Below are 21,766 nucleotides of genomic sequence, written 5' to 3'. Positions count from 1 at the left end.
GCATAGCCGAACTCTTGGTGAAAGCACCCAGGTCTGAACGAACACCACATACATAGATCCCTTAGCTTCGTAACTGCCTAATATTTTTGTACAAAAATGTCCCCAAAATCATAAAACATTTCTAAGGGTTAAATAGTTCTTATTTACAAAATTCAACAAATGTACAATAAAAAAAAAAACACATAATAGTGATAGATATATATATATATATATATATATATATATATATATATATATATAGTGTAGCAAAAATCAGCGGCACTCCACAGTCTGAGGCAGTGAAAGAGTTACTTTAATCGGTCCTACACCGTTTCGGGGACTAGCACCGCCATCAGGACTAGTCCCCGAAACGGTGTAGGACTGATTAAAGTAACTCTTTTTCACTGCCTCAGACTGTTGCGTGCCGCTGATTTTTGTTACCTTAAATGAGATCACACCAGTGTTCTACAGAGGGCACCGCAGCAAGTAATCTGCAGTACCCACGGAGAGTGCTGGACTCCATTGCTCCCTATATATATATATATATATATATATATATATATATAAAATTGGAAATCCGCACTCACATCAAAAATAAAAAAACACATGCTTGGGTGCACCCAGTGGAACTGACTAAGTCAGCCACAAATACAGAACCGGAATTCCACAAAGGTGGAAGGGGCACTCACAATCTCAAAAAATCATACAAAAAAATCACATTTCAGAAATCCTGGGTCTTTTTCAAGATAGGCAGATTCGGTGAAGATTCAAAGAGTTCACAGACATTAATGTTACAACATCAGTAGAGATCTAGAAAAGACATAGAACATAAAAAGACACACTCAGTGCCTCCCAGGCCCCATTGTTGCAAAACAAACACTTAATTACAACTATAGGCACAGTCATCCATAACACCTGAAGCCCAGTGAGTATACACAAACATACTGTCGTGGCCACCCATAAGGAATCAATATACCAAAGGCTTACATGAACATAACTCTCTCTGGGAGAAGTCTAAACAGCGCCTGTCCAATCAAAAGGTAGGCAGTCCGCAGACATCTACAATCAATGTGTATAAAGCATCAGCTATATAGAAAGAGGACATCACCAAATTAAATTAAATCCCAAAAAGACACGACAGACCACCTACTGTGATAGCCGTGCTTCCTCATCAGTCAACCTGTTATTCCTCTAATTAATACTATAGGCTCTCTCTAAAGACAAAGAAGAGGGTAACATTAGCCGATCACTAAATATATACACATAATAAACATAAATGCTAATGTTAATCACTCCAACCACTCACTATATCAACATGGCCTTATCAGACCAAATTTGCATAAGTCCAAGCTGGTCACTTAGTGGGTCTTCAAATAGGTCATAAGGAACACTAAAATATAAAACACTATATATTAGCCTTTAAATACCAGAGACAAAGCGATAAATAATAAACACCACCACTGAAATAAATACTCACACAGCTGAAGTCAAACTGTCCTCCTGCACATGGCTACACAAACACTGTCTCAGCGCCAGGAGTTTTAAACCCGGGCACCCGGAAGTGGAAACAACATCACTTCCGATCATTCGATCTCTCAAAAACTCACATTTAAACCACCGAATATCCACTGGGCCAACTCCCCACCTCTTGGACAATGTTGCTAGCTTTTACGACTTAAATCCCTCCAGTATAGCTAACCTTTTCACCGGGTCCAACAGTGTCACGGTCCGAGACGCACTTTGCGTTCCACGGACCGGAAGTACCACCCTCAACGCGGTCCGGGACGCGTCATGCGTACCGCCTCCCGGAAGTAGATCATGCGTTCCACCGAAACAAGGTGAGACGCATCGCTTCCTACTCAGTCATCACTTAACTAAAGCCTAAGGCAAAAGATGCTCACAGGGGTTTTACCGCCCATCATCTACACCTTATTACCAACAAAGCAACCCCAATACCGGGATCAATATAACAAAATAGAATGTAGATCAATACTGAGAAACTCAAGATATACTAACTGGGCTTAAAAAATGCTGTACCAATAGAGTAAGTATTGCATTCCCAAAGGGAGTGCATACTTAATAACCATGCATAGTTTTTATATTTTATTATAATTTTTTGTATTTTTATTAGTTTTATAGATTTTTATATAAAATATAAATGTATATGAAAAAATTATTTGATATTCATATAAAATAATGCAACAATAGGACCTGAGGACTTAGTGTGGGGCGTACCTCCCGCCTATCCCGCCCTCTGGACCCAGGCCTAAAGATTTAACAGTTCAAATCAATATTATGTATACAATAATCAATATTCCATGCAACAATATAAAATCATACAGATAATCCACTGACCATAGATCCCAGAAGAGGATCTCACACCTCCCAGAAACTTACACGGAAAATACATTGTCAAAACACAAATTCATAGTAGACAGAATATACATACAATAGTAATATATCACAATCCATGTACATTTCCGCAAGGTGTGACACATGAGTCATACATTTAATGTTGCATAGAACATGAAAATATAAAAAGATCATTCCATACATTTCAGTTCGTTTTTATACAATATTCAAAATTAAAAAAAAAAAAAAAAAAAAAATGGAACAGAAGGTGAAACCAGAGACATATGCCATAAGGACATGCGTCTCCAAATAGGGTCATGATACTTGGTTGATGATTCACTATCATAAGGACCACTTCTACCCTTCTAGACATATAAGTGGGTGCACCTACCGATCTATAAACATCAAAAATAGACAGAGAGATAATGGAATCTTCACCGAATCTGCCTATCTTGAAAAAGACCCAGGATTAGGGTCGAAACGTCGATTAAGGGCGAGTTGGTGTAACAGAAGATCCAACAATTAAACTATGACATTTTATGAAATGTGATTTTTTGTATGAATTTTTGAGATTGTGAGTGCCCCTTCCACCTTTGTGGAATTCCGGTTCTATATATATATATATATATATATATAAAGCGAAGGCGATGAAGCAATCAGCGGCACTCAGGGTCTTAGGTAATAATCAAGTGTATTAAAAATCACAGCATGAATCCCAACGTTTCGGGACACACAAGTCCCTTTGTCAAGGTGAATAATATATATATAATCTGTGTAAATTGTGCTACACCTTCCCAATATTTACAATAAATACAGTGATCATAAAAACATTACAAAAAGAATACAAATTCCTTAAAACTCTTAAAAAACACTCCAAAATCAAATACAGGTTGAGTATCCCATATCCAAATATTCCGAAATATGGAATATTCCGAAATACGGACTTTTTTGAGTGAGAGTGAGATAGTGAAACCTTTGTTTTTTGATGACTCAATGTACACAAACTTTGTTTAATACACAAAGTTATTAAAAATATTGTATTAAATGACCTTCAGGCTGTGTGTATAAGGTGTATATGAAGCATAAATGAATTGTGTGAATGTACACACACTTTGTTTAATGTACAAAGTTATAAAAAATATTGGCTAAAATGACCTTCAGGCTGTGTGTATAAGGTGTAAATGAAACAAAAATGCATTCTGTGCTTAGACTTACAGTAGGTCCCATCGTCATGATATCTCATTATGGTATGCAATTATCTCAAAATATGGAAAAATACGATATCCAAAATACCTCTGGTCCCAAGCATTTTGGATAAGGGATAACTGTAGTGGCAACTGCAAAGATTCCAAATAGGCCTAATTTTCCACGTAGGCCCCCAAAAGAAATGTCCAATAATAGTAAAACTTCCGTGCCTTCAGTGTTTCACAGAATAAATCACACTCCTTCGTGAAAAATACATATGTGCATACCAGAGGCGTAACTAAGGTTTTCGGAGCCAGGGGAAGATGAAGAGTGCCCCCCCCCCCCCCAAAAGAAAATATGGCCACGCATCAGAAGGGGCATGGTCACATACCAGAAGGGGCATGGCTACTGAAAATGGGGCGTGCCAACATGACTATCACCTACCCCCTGTGTTGTCTCTCAGCACACTATCACCTACCCCTTGTATCGTCTCTTAGCACACCTTCATTCAATTTTTGCACATTACGGCAGTAGAGTCCCCGTTTAACACAGTACGCAGGCAGAGTCCCCTTTTTACACAGTCCGCAGGCAGAGTCCCCTTTTTACACAGCACACAGTGCCAGATACACATTACCCCAGAGTGCCAGGTACACATTGCCCCAGAGTGCCAGGTACACATTGCCCCACCGTGCCAGGTACACAAATGCCCCACAGTGCCAGGTACACAAATGCCCCACAGTGCCAGGTACACAAATGCCCCACAGTGCCAGGTACACAAATGCCCACAGTGCCAGATACATGACACCTCCCCCTCCCGCTCACCATTGCCTCCGGCCTCTGCTATGTGAGGGGAGGAGACTGCAGCGCAGCGCCTCTGCTGCCCCTCAATGCTCCATGAAGTCCGGTCTCTGGCTGCAGCTAACTTAAATGAGGCACCGGTTCATTAGCCAATCAGATCTCGCGGACCGGCAGCCAGGAGCCGGTCCGCGAGCTCTGATTGGTTTGTAAGCCAATGAGACTCGCCCCGCCGCCGGAGACCACACAGACACTGAGCCCATTAAGGGGCAGGAGAGGCGCTTCACTCTCCTCCCCTCACATTGCAGCGGGACGGGGGCAGAGCAATAGCGGGGGCGGGTGGGCATGATGCCCTGACCGGCGCCCCCCTCTGATGGGCCTGCCAAGGCGGCTAGGGCACTTGCCCTATTCGACCCTAGCCCCCACTCCCCCCTTCCTTAATTACGCCTCTGGTGCGTACCAAATAGATAGTGAAAAAAACTCATGTAATGGTTTCTTTCTCCCAGTCTCCTTCTTATGCCTCTCTCCTCAACACCGTCATGTTTGATGGATGAAGTTTGCACATGGATTGAGATTGAGGAAAAAAGTATAAATAAAGTGCGCTTCTTTAAAGTGACTGTGCTTCCATGCAATAAAAAGTGCTTATTACAAAGATTATGTTGCCACCTTGTGGATCATTAGAAAGAACACACCTCTCGTACCTAAAAGTGGTAATCATCCACGTGATAATAAAAATAGTGGTGTACCTCACTTCCTCACTCCTCTGTTAAACAATGATGTCTGTATGGGATCTTTCTTGGATTACCACATACACTGTAGAATGCCTTAAAACAGAGAATAGAACAGGACTAAGTTGTAGCTTGCTCCTCTGAAAGATGAAATGTATCACACTGAAATCCTAGAAGTCTTTCCATTCAATCCCTATATGTACTTGGATAATGAGGGAGAGACCAGCGTATCTGCATGCAACCCATACAAACATGGGGAGAACATGCAACACAGATAGGGCACTGGATTGGATCACAAATCCATGGGCAAAGTAGTGAATAGAGGATGCTGGGGTCCATTTTAGTACCATGGGGTATAGACGGTTCCGCAGGAGCCTTCGGCACGTTAAGACTTTTTAACAGTGTGAACTGGCTCCTCCCTCAATGCCCCTCCTGCAGACCTCAGTATAGGAACTGTGCCCGAGGAGACGGACATTTACGAGAGAGGAATTACTATTAAACTTGTGGCGAGATTCACACCAGCTCACACCATACACAAAAAACATGTCGGCTAACATGGCCTTAACATAACTCATGTTAACCAGCATGCATAAAGCAACAGCAACAGCTGTTAAAATCTGAACACATGAAACTGTGCAAAAAGAGAAAACGTAATCTGCAGGAAAAAATTAGCACTGGGCGGGAGCCCAGCATCCTCTACGGACTAGGATAAAAGGATTTACCGGCAGGTAATTAAAATCCTATTATTAGTCTATTCACTACTTTGCCCATGGGTTTGTGAGGATGCTGGGGTCCATTTTAGTACCATGGGGATATACCAAAGCTCCCAGTACGGGTGGGAAAGTGCTAATGTCCCTGCAGAACTGACTGACCAAATTTAAGGTCGTCAGCAGCCAAGGTGTAAAACTTATAAAACTTAGCAAACGTGTTTGTACCTGACCAGGTAGCTGCTCGTCAAATTTGCAATGCCGAGACACCCCGGGCAGTCGCCCAGGACGAACCCACTTTCCTTGTAGAGTGGGCTTTTACCGAAGTCAGTAACGGTAATCCTGCCGTGGAATGAATGTGCTGAATGGTACCCCTGATCCAGCGTGCAATAGTCTGCTTAGAAGCAGGACACCCAGTCTTGTCGGGGTCATAAAGGACAAACAAAGATTCTTTTTTCCTTATCAGAGCCGTTCTAGCAACATAAGTCCTCAACGCTCTGACGACATCCAAGGACTTTGAAACGGCTGAGGTGTCAGAAGCCACTGGCACCACCACTGGTTGATTGATATGAAAAGAGGACACAACCTTCGAAAGAAAGTGCTGACGAGTTCTCAGTTCAGCCCTATCTTCATGAAATATTAAGTAAGGACTCTTGTGTGACAGAGCTCCTAACTCAGACACTCGTCTACCTGAAGCCAAGGCCAACAGCATGACCACTTTCCAAGTGAGAAACTTTAACTCCACCTCTTGCAGAGGCTCAAACCAGTCCGATTTAAGAAACTGTAGCACCACATTCAGATCCCATGGCGCCGTAGGAGGCACAAAGGGAGGTTGGATGCGCAGAACCCCCTTTACGAACGTCTGGACCTCAGGAAGGGAAGCCAACTGTTTCTGAAAGAAAACGGACAAGGCCGAAATTTGGACTTTGATAGACCCTAATCTCAATCCAGCATCCACACCCGCCTGTAGAAATAGGAGAAGACGTCCTAATTGAAACTCCACCGCAGGAGATTTCTTGGATTCACAGCAAGATACATATTTTCTCCATATCCGATGGTAATGTTTAAACGTTACGCCTTTCCTGGCCAGAATAAGTGTGGGAATGACTTCATTGGGAATACCCTTTCGGGCTAGGATCTGGCGCTCAACAGCCATGCCGTCAAACGCAGCCGCGGTAAGTCCTGATAAACTAACGGCCCCTGCTGAAGCAGGTCCTCGTGAAGAGGCAGAGGATCTTCCAGTAATAACTCTTGAAGATCTGGATGCCAAGCCCTCCTTGGCCAGTCTGGAGCAATGAGGATTGCTCAAACTCCTGTTCTTCTGATGATCTTGAGAACTTTTGGAATAGGTGGAAGTGGAGGGAATAGATACACCAACTGAAACACCCACTGGGTCACCAGTGCATCTACTGCTATTGCTTGTGGGTCTCTCGACCTGGAAAAATATTTCTGAAGCTTCTTGTTGAGGCGTGATGCCATCATATCCACTTGAGGAACGCCCCAACGACTTGCCACCTCCGCAAAGACTTCTGGGTGGAAGCCCCATTCTCCTGGATGGAGATCGTGTCTGCTGAGGAAGTCTGCTTCCCAGTTGTCCACTCCCGGAATGAAAATTGCCGACAGAGCTTTTGCATGTCTTTCTGCCCAGAGGAGTATCTTTGTCACCTCTGCCATTGCCGCTCTGCTTTTCGTTCCGCCTTGACAGTTTGTGTAAGCTACTGCCGTCACATTGTCTGACTGGATCTGTATGGGACGACCTTGAAGAAGGTGTGCCGCTTGATGAAGACTGTTGTACACAGCTCTCAATTCCAGAATGTTTATGTGAAGGAGAGTTTCTTGACTTGACCATCTTCCTTGGAAGCTTTCGCCTTGCGTGACTGCTCCCCATCCTCGGAGACTTGCATCTGTGGTCACCAGGATCCAGGCCTGAATCCCGAACCTGCGTCCCTCCAGGAGGTGAGAAATTTGTAGCCACCACAGGAGCGAAATTCTGGCTTTCGCTGACAAGATTATCCTTTGATGCATGTGGAGATGCGACTCTGACCACTTGTCCAGTAGGTCCCACTGGAAGACCCTGGCATGGAATCGGCCATATTGTAGCGCCTCGTAAGCTGCTACCATTTTCCCCAGCAGGCGAATGCACTGATGAACTGGTACTCTTCGTGGTCTCAAAATTTGTTTGACCATGCTCTGGATCTCCTGAGCCTTTTCTACCGGTAGAAATACTCTCTGTACCTCTGTGTCCAGTATCATTCCCAAAAATGATAATCTCATCGTCAGTTCCAACTGAGATTTTAGAAAGTTGATGATCCAACCGTGTTGTTGAAGCACCGACAGAGATAATGCTATGTTCTGAAGTAGCTTGTCCCTGGATCTCACTTTTATGAGGAGATCGTCAAAGTATGGAATTATGTTGACTCCTTGCTTGCGAAGGAGAACCATCATCTCCACCATCACCTTGTTGAATATTCTCGGAGCCGTGGAGAGCCCGAACGGTAATGTTTGAAATTGGTAGTGGCAATCCTGAACCGCAAACCTCAGGTATGTTTGATGTGGCGGGTAAATGGGGATATGCAAGTAAGCATCCTTGATGTCCACTGACACCAGAAATTCCCCTTTTCTTCCAAGTTGGAGATCACCGCTCTCAGGGACTCCATCTTTCAAAAAAAGATTCAGAGATTTTAGGTTTAAAATCGGTCTGACCGAGCGATCCGGCTTCGGCACCACAAACAGGCTTGAATAAAAGCCTTGGTTCTTCTGTTCGGCAGGAACCAAGGAAATTACTTTGTCTTGACATAATTTGTGTATTGCGTTCAGGACATTTGCGCTGTCCTGAACAGAAACTCGCAAGGCTGATTTGAAAAATCGGCATGGGGGAAGGTCTTGAAATTCCAACCTGTAACCTTGGGATACTATCTGTAATATCCAAGGATCCAGATCTGAGCGAACCCAGACCTGGCTGAAAAATAGTAGACATGCCCCCACCCGATCGCACTCCCGCAGAGGAGCCCCAGTGTCATGCTGTGGCTTTTGCAGAAGTAGTAGCTGACTTCTGCTCCTGGAAGCCTGATGGTGTTGTAGGTTTTCTATCTCTTCCTCTCCCTTTTCCTGTGAAAAAATGGGTACTCTTAGCCTTTTTGTACTTGTTGGGCCGAAAGGACTGCATAGTATGAGAATGATATACTTTTTTAGCCGGTGCAGCTGCCGACGGCAGAAATGCTGACCTGCCAGATGTAGTAGTTGATATCATGGCATCCAGCTTTTCACCAAAGAGGGCCTCACTATTGTAGGGGAGCGCCTCAATATTTCTTTTGGATTCTGCGTCAGCATTCCATTGGCAGATCCATAGTGCCCTGCGGGCTGAAATCGCCATAGCAGAGGCCCTTGAGCCCAGTAAGCCAACGTCCTTCATAACCTCAACTAAGTAACCTGCAGAATCTTTGATATGAACTAGAATTAGAAGCATATCATCTTTATCGACCGTGTCAATATTAACAATCAAGTTGTCTGCCCACTTTTCCACTGCGTTACCTACCCACGCAGAAGCAATTGTGGGCCTGAGTAATGTACCCGTAGCAATATAGATGGACTTTAGAGTCGTCTCACAATTTGCGGTCAGCAGGTTCTTTTAATGAAGCTGACCCTGGGGCAGGTAAAATGATTTTCTTCGACAACCTAGAAACCAAGGTGTCTACCATTGGGGGTGACTCCCACTTATGCCTGTCCTCCTCAGGGAAAGGGTACGCTACAACAACCTTCTAGGAATAGCAAACTTCTTTTCCGGGTTAACCCAGGATTCCTCAAAGAATGCATTTAAGTCCTTAGACAGAGGAAAAGTCACCACCTGTTTTTTATTTAATTTAAAATAATCTTTTTTCTCGGGTGCAGGTGTTGTGTCAGTAATTTCTAACACCTCTTTTATAGTGACTATCATACATTGAATGCTCTTAACCAGTTTGGGGTCTACCTCCCTCAAATCCCCAGTGTCGACCTCAGTGTCGGAATCTGTGTCGGTGTCTCTTTGCATAATTTGAGCCAGAGACCTTTTCTGGGAACTGGAGGGGTCCCGGGTGGATGAAGTGGAGGAATCAGCAAACAGTGCATCCTCCACAGACTGTCTCCAATACTTTGTCTGCTGTTCAGACTCTTGAGAATTTCTTTGCCAGTGTAGCCATATTATTCTGCAACTTTCTCACCCACACCGGCTCCGAACACTCTTGTGCCTCCAAAATGGGTTCCTCCGGGGAAGAACTTTATCTAGACATGGTACACGCATGTACAGTCACACCACTCACACACAGGGGAGCTATTGGGGACAGATCAACCTAATGTCTGTCAGAGGGACACAGAGGGAATTGCCAGTCCACACCATGCGCCCTATATGTATTGCATACAATAATTATATATACATATATACAACCACAGCGCTTTTATCCAATATGAAGTCCGCAGACCTCCAACTATGTGCTCCCCTCCCCTTCTATAACACCCTGGTACTTGTATCAGCGATGTGTGAGGAGAAGCAGCGTTCAGGATCAGCGCTCCGGCGTCTCTGTGAGGAGAAAATGGCGCCAATTGAGTGTTACTAGCAAATCTGAGGAGAAGCCCCGCCCCCTGTAATGGCGTGGTTCAGCCTCAGTAAATACAATATTTATACTGGCAGGGGTATGTACACCAGCGGCTCCCATGTGTGTACTGTTATGCCAGTGAGAGTAAGGATTTTTACATGTCCCCCAGAGCGCCCCCCACGCGCTTTACACCCTGTGCTGAGAGACATGTTTGTGTGCAGCGTCCCGCGCTGCGCTGGTACCTTTATGCAGCCATGATGACCGGAGAACCCCTCTCTGCAGGTCTCCGGTGAATACTCACCAGCCTTCTGACTTCTGGCTCTGTTAGGGCGTTGCGGCAGTGCTGTGGGAGTGAGCAGCAGCCAGGCAAGGGCTGTGTTCAGTACCCTTCAGGAGCTAATGGTGTCCTGTCAGCGGAAGCAGAGCCATTGAACTAATGGAGAAGTTGGTTCCTACTTCCCCCCCTAAGTCCCACGAAGCAGGGAAGCTGTTGCCAGCAGCTTCCCTGTAAAATAAAAAACCTAACAAAGTATTTTCCAGCAGAACTCTGTAGAGCTCCACTGGTGTGCATCCAGTCTCCCAGGCACATTTTCTAAACTGAGGTCTGGAGGAGGGGCATAGAGGGAGGAGCCAGTTCACACTGTTAAAAAGTCTTAAAGTGCTGAAGGCTCCTGCGGAACCGTCGATACCCCATGGTACTAAAATGGACCCCAGCATCCTCTAGGACGTAAGAGAAAAATGCTGTTCATCATAAGCAACATTGCTATTAATACCAAACAGGTAATGCATACCATAATAGTATCGTACAACATATGAAATATAAACTATGTAGATAATAAGCAATAAATATTATAGCTGTAAAAGGTATAAATCTCATCTATAGACATGCTTACATCTAATCAGAGTTATAAAAATACAATCTTATATAATAAAAGGCTAAAACTCCTCATCTCTATGGGGGGAATTCCAGTGTTATGCGCGCTGGCGACAAATAGATATATCTATCTCTGCCTGTTATATATATATATATATATATATATATATATATATATATATAGTGACAAGGAATGCACTCACCAGTCTTCTTCAATAGTGAAAATAAGATTTCTTTTATTCAGCTCACATAGTTTACAGGGTCAACGTTTCGGTCCTCTATGGAACCTTTGTCAAGACCAAAATTTTAGGCTGCCAGGGGAGATGGCAGCCTAAAATTTTGGTCTTGACAAAGGTTCCATAGAGGACCGAAACGATGACCCTGACCCTGTAAACTATGTGAGCTGAATTAAAGAAATCTTATTTTCACTATTGAAGAAGACTGGTGAGTGCGTTCCTTGTCACTTTTTCTATGTTTGAGGCAGCTTCTGGAGGGGACTGATCTCTGGCTATTGCACCCCAGCAGTTGTGACAATTCAGTATGCGAGTGCAACTTCTCTGGACCTATATATATTCAATTGCCCATAATCCCGTTTTCTTGGTAAAAAAATTGGGATAAATACCCAATTTGCCGCAATTTTATTTCTCTGGTAAATTCAATTACCCCGTTTTTTGCTGCCATTTTGCTCAAAAACATGCGTATCCAGAAATTTATCCTGAATCCATGTGTTTATCGTGATCGTGACTTTGAAAAACATCAGTAATTGGGGATTTTGTTTCTCTTGAATCCGATTATTGGGGGTAATTGAATTACCCCAGGGGATCAATTAGCTGTGGTAATTTACCGTGGCTAATTCAATTTCCCCCTTACACTGTTCAACACGAATGCTACACATTATATCCAACGTCATGTCTAATTCACTCTGTATGGACACTTTGTGGCCACTTAAAATAAGAATTTACTCACCGGTAATTCTATTTCTCGTAGTCCGTAGTGGATGCTGGGAACTCCGTAAGGACCATGGGGAATAGCGGGCTCCGAAGGAGGCTGGGCACTCTAGAAAGATCTTAGACTACCTGGTGTGCACTGGCCCCTCCCACCATGACCCTCCTCCAAGCCTCAGTTAGGTACTGTGCCCGGACGAGCGTACACAATAAGGAAGGATTTTGAATCCCGGGTAAGACTCATACCAGCCACACCAATCACACCGTACAACTCGTGATATGAAACACAGTTAACAGTATGAAACAATAGAGCCTCTCAACAGATGGCTCAACAATAACCCGATTTAGTTAACAATAACTATGTACAAGTAATGCAGATAAACCGCACTTGGGATGGGCGCCCAGCATCCACTACGGACTACGAGAAATAGAATTACCGGTGAGTAAATTCTTATTTTCTCTAACGTCCTAGTGGATGCTGGGAACTCCGTAAGGACCATGGGGATTATACCAAAGCTCCCAAACGGGCGGGAGAGTGCGGATGACTCTGCAGCACCGAATAAGAGAACTCCAGGTCCTCCTCAGCCAGGGTATCAAATTTGTAGAATTTTGCAAACGTGTTTGCCCCTGACCAAGTAGCTGCTCGGCAAAGTTGTAAAGCCGAGACCCCTCGGGCAGCCGCCCAAGATGAGCCCACCTTCCATGTGGAATGGGCATTGACAGATTTTGGCTGTGGCAGGCCTGCCACAGTATGTGCAAGCTGAATTGTACTACAAATCCAACGAGCAATAGTCTGCTTAGAAGCAGGAGCACCCAGCTTGTTAGGTGCATATAGGATAAACAGCGAGTCAGATTTTCTGACTCTAGCCGTTCTGGAAACATATATTTTCAGTGCCCTGACAACGTCTAGCAACTTGGAGTCCTCCAAGTCCCTAGTAGCCGTAGGCACCACAATAGGCTGGTTCAGGTGAAACGCTGACACCACCTTTGGGAGAAACTGGGGACGAGTCCTCAATTCTGCCCTATCCATATGGAAAATCAAATAAGGGCTTTTACAAGACAAAGCCGCCAATTCTGATACTCGCCTGGCAGAAGCCAAGGCCAATAACGTAACCACCTTCCACGTGAGATATTTCAGATCCACGGTTTTTAGTGGTTCAAACCAATGTGATTTTAAGAAACTCAACACCACGTTGAGATCCCAAGGTGCCACAGGAAGCACAAACGGGGGCTGACTATGCAGCACTCCTTTTATAAATGTCTGAACTTCAGGTACTGAAGCTAGTTCTTTTTTGAAAGAAAATCGACAGAGCCGAGATCTGTACCTTAATGGAACCCAATTTAAGGCCCATAATCACTCCTGCTTGCAGGAAATGCAGAAATCGACCTAGTTGAAATTCCTCTGTTGGGGCCCTTTCGGCCTCACACCATGCAACATATTTTCGCCATATGCGGTGATAATGAGTTGCTGTAACCTCTTTCCTGGCTTTAGTAAGCGTAGGAATTACTTCCTCCGGAATGCCCTTTTCCTTCAGGATCCGGCGTTCAACCGCCATGCCGTCAAACGCAGCCGCGGTAAGTCTTGGAACAGACAGGGCCCCTGCTGCCGCAGGTCCTGTCTGAGTGGCAGAGGCCATGGGTCCTCTGATATAAATTCTTGAAGTTCTGGGTACCAAGCTCTTCTTGGCCATCCACGAGTATCGTTCTTACTCCTCGCCTTCTTATTAATCTCAGTACCTTTGGTATGAGAGGCAGAGGGGAGAACACCTAAACCGACTGGTACACCCACGGTGTTACCAGAGCGTCCATAGCTATCGCCTGAGGGTCCCTTGACCTGGTGCAATATCTTTTATAGCTTTTTGTTAAGGCGGGACGCCATCATGTCCACCTGTGGCCTTTCCCAATGGTGTACAATCCTATTGGAAGACTTCTGGAGGAAGTCCCCATTCTCCCGGGTGGAGGTCGTGTCTGTTGAGAAGATCTGCTTCCCAGTTGTCCACTCCGGGAATGAACACTGCTGACAGTGCTAACACATGATTTTCCGCCTATCGGAGAATCCTTGTGGCTTCTGCCATCGCCATCCTGCTTCTTGTGCCGCCCTGTTGGTTTACATGGGCGACTGCCGTGATGTTGTCTGATTGGATCAGTACCGGCTGGTTTTGAAGCAGAGGCCTTGCTGGCCTCAGGGCATTGTAAATGGCCCTCAGATCCAGAATATTTATGTGTAGGGAAATAACCTGACTTGACCAAAGTCCCTGGAAGTTTCTTCCCTGTGTGACTGCCCCCCAGCCTCAAAGGCTGGAATCCATGGTCACTAGGACCTAGTCCTGTATGCCGAACCTGCGGCCCTCTTGAAGATGGGCACTCTGCAGCCACCACAGTAGAGATACCCTGGTCCTTGGAGACAGGGTTATCAGCCTATGCATCGGAAGATGTGATCCGGACCACTTGTCCAACAGGTCCCTCTGAAAAGTTCTTGTATGGAACCTGCCTAATGGGATTGCTTCGTAAGAAGCTACCATTTTTCCCAGGACTCGCGTGCAATGATGCACCGCTACCTATTTTGGTTTCAGGAGGTCTCTGACTAGAGATGACAACTCCTTGGCTTTCTCCTCCGGGAGAAACACTATTTCTGGTTTATGTCCAGAACCATCCCCAGGAACAGTAGACGTGTCATAGGAACCAGCTGTGACTTTGGACTGTTTAGAATCCACCTATGCTGTTGTAGCACTTTCCAAAATAGTGCTACCCCGACTACCAACTGCTCCTTGGACCTCGCCCTTATAACGAGATTGTCCAAGTACGGGATAATTACAACTCCCTTTTTTCGAAGGAGTATCATCATTTCGGCCATTACCTTGATAAAACACCCTCGGTGCCATGTACAGTCCAAACGGCAGTGTCTGGACTTGGTAATGGTAATCCTGTACCACAAATCTGAGGTACTCCTGGCGAGGATGGTAAATGGGGACATGCAGGTAAGCATCCTTGATGTCCCGGGATACCATGTAATCCCCCTCGTCCAGGCTTGCAATTACCGCCCTGAGCGATTCCATCTTGAACTTGAATTTTTTTATGTTCAAGGATTTTAAATATAAAATGGGTCACACCAAACCATGCGGTTTCGGTACCCCAACCCGTGTGGAATAGTAACCCCGTCCTTGTTGAAGTAGGGGCACCTTGAGTATTACCTGCTGGGAATACCGCTTATTAATTGCCTCTAGCACAGCCTCCCTGCCTGAGGGAGTTGTCAGCAAGGCATATTTTAGGAAACGGCTGGGGGGAGACATCTCGAATTCCAGCTTGTACCCCTGAAATACTACTTGGAAGAAACAGGGATCCACCTGTGAGCGAGCCCACTAATTGCTGAAATTTTTGAGGCGGCCCCCCACCGTACCTGGCTACACCTGTGGAGCACCCGCGTCATGGTGTGTACTCACAGGAGGCGGGGGAAGAATCATGATTCTGGGAACAGGCTGACTGGTGCAGCTTTTTCCCTCTACCCTTGTCTCTGTACAGAAAGGAAGCGTAATTTGACCCGCTTGCTTTTCTGAAGCCGAAAGGACTGTACCTTTGTCTGTGAGGAAACCTGAGGTAAAATTATTTCTTCCCAGCAGTTGCTGTGGATACGAGGTCCCAGAGACCATCCCCAAATAATTCCTCACCTTTATAAGGTTCTCTATGCGCTTTTTAAGTCAGCATCACCTGTCCAGTGACAGGTCTCTAATACCCTCCTGACAGAATGGACATTACATTTATTTTGGATGCCAGCCGGCAAAATATCCCTCTGTGCATCCCCCATATATAAGACAACGTCTTTAATATGTTTTTATGTTTGCCAACTATTATCCCTGTTTGACAGGGTCACCAACCACGCTGCAGCAGCACTATCTGCAGGTCTCAGTCTAGTACCTGAGTGTGTAAATACAGACTTCAGGATAGCCTCCTGTTTTTTATCAACAGGTACCTATTAAAGTGGCCGTATCCTAAGACGGCAGTGCCACCTTTTTTGACAAACGTGTGAGCGCCTTATCCACCCTAGGGGATATCTCCCAGCGTAACTTATCCTCCTGGCGGGAAAGGGTACGCCATCAGTAACTTTTTATAAATTACCAGTTTCTTAACGGGGGAACCCACGCTTTTCACACACTTCATTTATTCATCTGATGGGGGAACAAAACACTGCCTGTTTTTTCTCCCCAAACCTAAAACCCATTTATAGAGGTGCTTGGGTTAAAGTCAGAAATGTATAACACATTTTTTATTGCCGGGATCAAGTCACGGATTGGATTGTGTATATGTCTCCACCTTGTCGACACTGGAGTCAGACTCCGTGTCGACATCTGTGTCTGCCATCTGAGAGAGCGGGCGTTTTTGAGCCCCTGATGGCCTTTGAGACGCCTGGGCAGGCGCGGGCTGCGAAGCCGGCTGTCCCACAGCTGTTACGTCATCCACCCTTTTATGTAAGGAGTTGACAATGTCGGTTAATACCTTTTACCTCTCTATCCACTCTGGTGTCGGCCCCACAGGGGGCGACATCACATATATCGGCCTCTGTTCCGTCACCATATAAGCCTCCTCATTCAACATGTCGACACAGCCGTACCGACACAGGGAATGCTCTAAACGAGGACAGGACCCACAAAAGCCCTTTGGGGGGACAGAGTGAGAGTATGCCAGCACACACCAGAGCGCTATATACTGCAGGGACTAACTGAGTTATGTCCCCTATAGCTTTATATCTATATATATAATGTATACTGCGCCTAAATTTAGTGCCCCCTCTCTCTTTTTTTAACCCTTGTAGACTGCAGGGGAGAGCCAGGGAGCTTCCCTCCAACGGAGCTGTGAGGGAAAATGGCGCCAGTGTGCTGAGGAGATAGGCTCCGCCCCTTTTTCGCGGCCTATTCTCCCGTTTTTTATGGACTTCTGGCAGGGGTATTTACCTCATATATAGCCCCTGGGGCTATATATTGAGGTATTTTTGCCAGCCAAGGTGTTTTTATTGCTGCCTCAGGGCGCCCCCCCCCAGCGCCCTGCACCCTCAGTGACCGAAGTATGAAGTGTGTGAGAGGAGCAATGGCGCACAGCTGCAGTGCTGTGCGCTACCTTGGTGAAGACTGAGTCTTCATGCCGCCGATTTTCCGGACCATCTTCTTGCTTCTGGCTCTGTAAGGGGGACGGCGGCGCGGCTCCGGGACCGAACATCAAGGCTGGGCCTGCGGTCGATCCCTCTGGAGCTAATGGTGTCCAGTAGCCTAAGAAGCCCAATCCGGCTGCAAGCAGGCGAGTTCGCTTCTTCTCCCCTTAGTCCCTCGCTGCAGTGAGCCTGTTGCCAGCAGGTCTCACTGAAAATAAAAAACCTAAATCTATACTTTCTTTCTAAGGGCTCAGGAGAGCCCCTAGTGTGCATCCAACCTCGGCCGGGCACGAAATCTAACTGAGGCTTGGAGGAGGGTCATGGTGGGAGGGGCCAGTGCACACCAGGTAGTCTAAGATCTTTCTAGAGTGCCCAGCCTCCTTCGGAGCCCGCTATTCCCCATGGTCCTTACGGAGTTCCCAGCATCCACTAGGACGTTAGAGAAATAAAGGATTATACACACACACACACACACACACACACACACACACACACACACACACACACACACACACACACACACACACACACACACAGTGTCCTGACTGATGGCATGTTGTGAGCATGTAGGAGAAACTGTGGCTTTTGCAGAGATCCATCTGATATCAGGTATAGGGCTGGTGCATGTGCACACTGTTAGAGGTTTGTCCATGTTTGCTTATGATTTGTGTGGAACTCTGAATCAGGCCCACTGTGTGCAGACTTGTATGTTTGTAATATGTCTAGTCATTGTGTGATATTCTCCTAACCCAATCTCATTCTCTTCCAGCTGCGGCGAATGCAGGAAATGTTGCAGAAAATGCAGCAGCAGATACAGGAACAGTGAGCACTCCATAAGGATAGCCCCCTCAGATTTCCTGCTCCCCCAGCCCCTCACTTCAAGGACCAGTTTGGAGATGGATGTGGTACCATGGACTCATTGCAGTATCTTATTTATTGTTCTCAAATACCCGTCCAATATGAACTCCTCCCTCTGTTGACCTCTCCCGTGTCTCTAGAACATCCCTACAATGGAGCCAAGCACTTAACAAAAAGGCTAATGTCCACTGTGCATTCCACTTATGTCCTTTATGCATTGAGGAGTTGCAGCAAATCCTCGTTTTCTGCAGCACATTTGAGAAGAAATCAGGACAACTGCAAACCCTTCTGGGAAACTGCACCCTTGGACATATTGGGTGATAAATTATCAAGTTGTAAGCCAACATATCCTGTATCTTCCACGTGCTCTGTCCTATAACACAGACGGGGTGTTTCTGGGGAAGGGAGGCAGCTCAGTAATTGTTTTCTACCTACACAATACCCCTGCTCTAAAAGAAGCTTGTGTTATTTTTATTTGTACAGTGTTGCAGTTTCTTGGACTCAGGACTTGTTTCTTTTTTGCTGTATCAATGTTTACTCACAGTAAAATGACTTGAGGAGTAACGTGCTAATCATTAAGAGAGCACCAGAGAGGAGGTACTGCCTGCAGAACAGCGCAGAGGGATGTACAGAGCTGACATTGGATGCCTAAGCTCTTTGCCCATGCTGACATTCAGCATACGATCAGTCCCTGTCCATCACGTCACGGATACCACGCAGTGTTTGCTTCATTCGGCAGTTGGAGCAAGTCTAGCGTGTTAGCACTGAATATATATCCAGGTGTTTGCCTTACTTAAATACATATAGATATAGTCTCAAGTGCAAGCAGACAAAGGCATTCTCTAGTCCCAATTCCAACAATCCTTTGCACGCTAGCAGTGAACATAACATGGACTATACTGTGATGATAAGGAAGGGACCAAATATATCACTAACAGACTGGGGCTGACCCAATTACTACAGCTCTTCACTGTGGTTGGCACTCTTCTACAGCTACATAGACATTGATCAGGAGAAGACAGTTAATGCCCTGCATGCCACTAACAGGTTAGGTGTAATAGAAGAACCTGGTTAGTCGTGAGTGGATTAAACAAGAATTGTATGGGGCATTTTTATCTTTGCAGTAACTGCCCCTCCCAACTTGCAGAGCAGTGTGGATCCCTGGTAAGGGGAGAAACTCATCTCTGCCGGTCTAAGAGGTCCCATGTCAGTAACCACCATCTCTAGGTGTTACCCATTCTCCTGAATGTGGGAGTGTAAGGTATATGAACACTGCAGTCCTGGTTGCCATACAGTATATCCCTGTAACAAAACTGTGCATAGAAATTCAGCATAAGACTTAGAGAGCCACCTGCCATTCAGAGGTGAAATGGTTAATGGGAAGGAGGTAAGAGAGTTATTTAAGGTGATAACCCATCATTTCACTGGTGAGCTCAGTGTATTACTTCTTACATTACCATTATCTGCACACTATTTACCTCACATTCACACTTCAGTGCAATGTCCTGTGGGACTTGTACACACTTATAGCTGCACATGTCCATATATGCCTTCCTGCACATACAAGTGTCTCTGTATACTATGCAGATACAGGCCATAGCTGTACTCTGCTGGGTGTATATAGACATGCTGCTCTGCCATGCACCAGGTTCTTAGTGCACATCCTATATTTATCCTAGTCTGACTGACGGACTGTAAGATCATTAATATCTCTGCTCATCTCTACTGAATGGGAATTAGTTGTTTTGTGCCATTTATGAGAGAATGCATTTCACATTAAAGTTACCTAAGGGCAAATGTTAACCAATGCAGTGCTTTAGTGAGAGACATTTACCAACTCAAAAAATTGCAGAGGTGAAAATGAAGCGACTTGTCTACTGGGATTGTGTTTACTTATGTAACGAGAGTAATGGGACACTGGCGGTTTCTTCAGGTGTCACAATCCTACTTTTTGGTGTCTTCTTTACATTGCGGGTGTTAATGCAGTTTCCCATATAAATTACACCTAGATGGCACAAAAGTAACCAAGTGAATGTAATGATTGATGAGTGATTACCTCTAAAGGGCCCTACAAATTAATAGATCCGCCGCCGAGCTGCCTGACGGCGGATACGCCCGACGGGCGACCCGACGGCATGGGGGGCAGTGACGGGGGGAGTGAAGTTTCTTCACTCCCCCTGTCACCCGGCTCCATTGAAGTGCAGGCAAATATGGACGAGATCGTCCATATCGGCCTGCATGCACAGCCGACGGGAGATCAGCGATGAACGAGCGCGGGGCCGCGCATCATTCATCGCTGGTGACTCCACACTCAAAGATATGAACGGTATCTCGTTCAATAATGAACGAGATCGTTCATATCTTTGAGGAATATCGGCCAGTGTGTAGGGCCTATAACTCAGAGGACTTGTAAGTAGTAGACTGGACCAGTTATATACCTCCTTATTGCACTCTGTACACCTTGGAGCTGTAATAATAAGAAACAGCTTTTTGCTGTTCCTCCGCAGTTTTTCTTGTGTGTAAATGTCCTTAATTGATAACCCTGAATAGTTTATGCCGTGGTTAATCACCTCGGGCTTTAGCTTATAGATCTGTAGGGAATGAAGGGGCAAGCAAACCTACTGCCTGTTAATCCGGTGCCTCTGTTACCTTATATGTAAGGTGGAACCTTATGCCCCACTGTCTAATGGTAACCCACCTCCTACAGTGCATATCCACCCAGTGATTATTTTGTTATACTGATCGTTGCTGTAATTAATGTTTACAACCTGAGAATCCTAATAAACTTTAAAAAATTATATTGTGCTCTTTTTATAATAATATTCTAATATTTAGGGACAGCTTCTTAGATGCACTACAACTCCTAGCAATATCCCAAGGCTGTACATACTATTATTGCTACACCTGTGATATCCCAGTGTCTTATGCTACCTGCTGTTTCTACCTGGTTCAGTAAACCTAAGAACTGATTAAGCTGAACTATGGGGTAAATGTATGAAGCAGGGATAAGAGTGGAGAAGTGAGCCAGTGGAGAAGTTGCCCATGGCAACCAATCAGCTGCTACCTATAATTTTATAGTATGCAAATTATAAATGTTACTTCAATGCTGATTGGTTGCCATGGGCAACTTTTCCACTGGTTCACTTGTCCACTCTTATCACTGTTACATACATTTAGCCCTATGAGTGGACTCTCCGCCACCAGCCCCAAACAGCAGCTCAAAACACTCAACAGGCGGATCCTTCAGCAGTCTCAGGCTAGGGCCACACATAGCGGCCAAGCGTGTCCTGCTGAATGGGACCCGCTTTGCCAGGAGGGGGGGTTTGTGTGCACGCGGATCCTGTTCTGCGGGATGCCGCAGAACAGGATCTGGTCAGTAACACACGGGATTTCATAGAACACGGGGGGGTCATTCAGACATGCTCGCTCGCTAGGGTTTTTTGCACTGCTGCGAGCAGATAGTTGCCGCCCATAGGGGAGTGTATTTTTGCTTTGCAAGTGTGCGAACGCATGTGCAGCCGAGCAGTACAAAAAAGTTTTGTGCAGTTTCTGAGTTTCCCAGAACTTACTCACCCGCTGCGATCACTTCAGCCTGTCTGGGCCCGGAATTGACGTCAGACACCCGCTCTGCGTTTT

The 21,766-nt window shown here is 45.5% G+C and overlaps 1 protein-coding gene across 4 annotated transcripts in view; it reads left to right on the top strand.

The window, feature by feature from the left end:
- SEPTIN5 (septin 5) overlaps window positions 1-20,928 on the top strand; it is a 181,811-nt gene extending 160,883 nt beyond the window's left edge. For all 4 annotated transcript variants that reach the window (XM_063964758.1, XM_063964761.1, XM_063964759.1 and 1 more), the window contains one exon: window positions 18,042-20,928. In XM_063964758.1, coding sequence (XP_063820828.1) covers window positions 18,042-18,098 — 57 coding nt within the window. In that variant the 3' untranslated portion in view covers window positions 18,099-20,928. The remainder of the gene's footprint in view (window positions 1-18,041) is intronic.
- The last annotated feature ends 838 nt before the right edge of the window (window positions 20,929-21,766 follow it).

Source organism: Pseudophryne corroboree, chromosome 1 (genome assembly GCF_028390025.1).
Source record: "Pseudophryne corroboree isolate aPseCor3 chromosome 1, aPseCor3.hap2, whole genome shotgun sequence".
Lineage (NCBI taxonomy): Eukaryota > Metazoa > Chordata > Amphibia > Anura > Myobatrachidae > Pseudophryne > Pseudophryne corroboree.
This window is presented reverse-complemented; position numbering and strand designations above follow the sequence as displayed.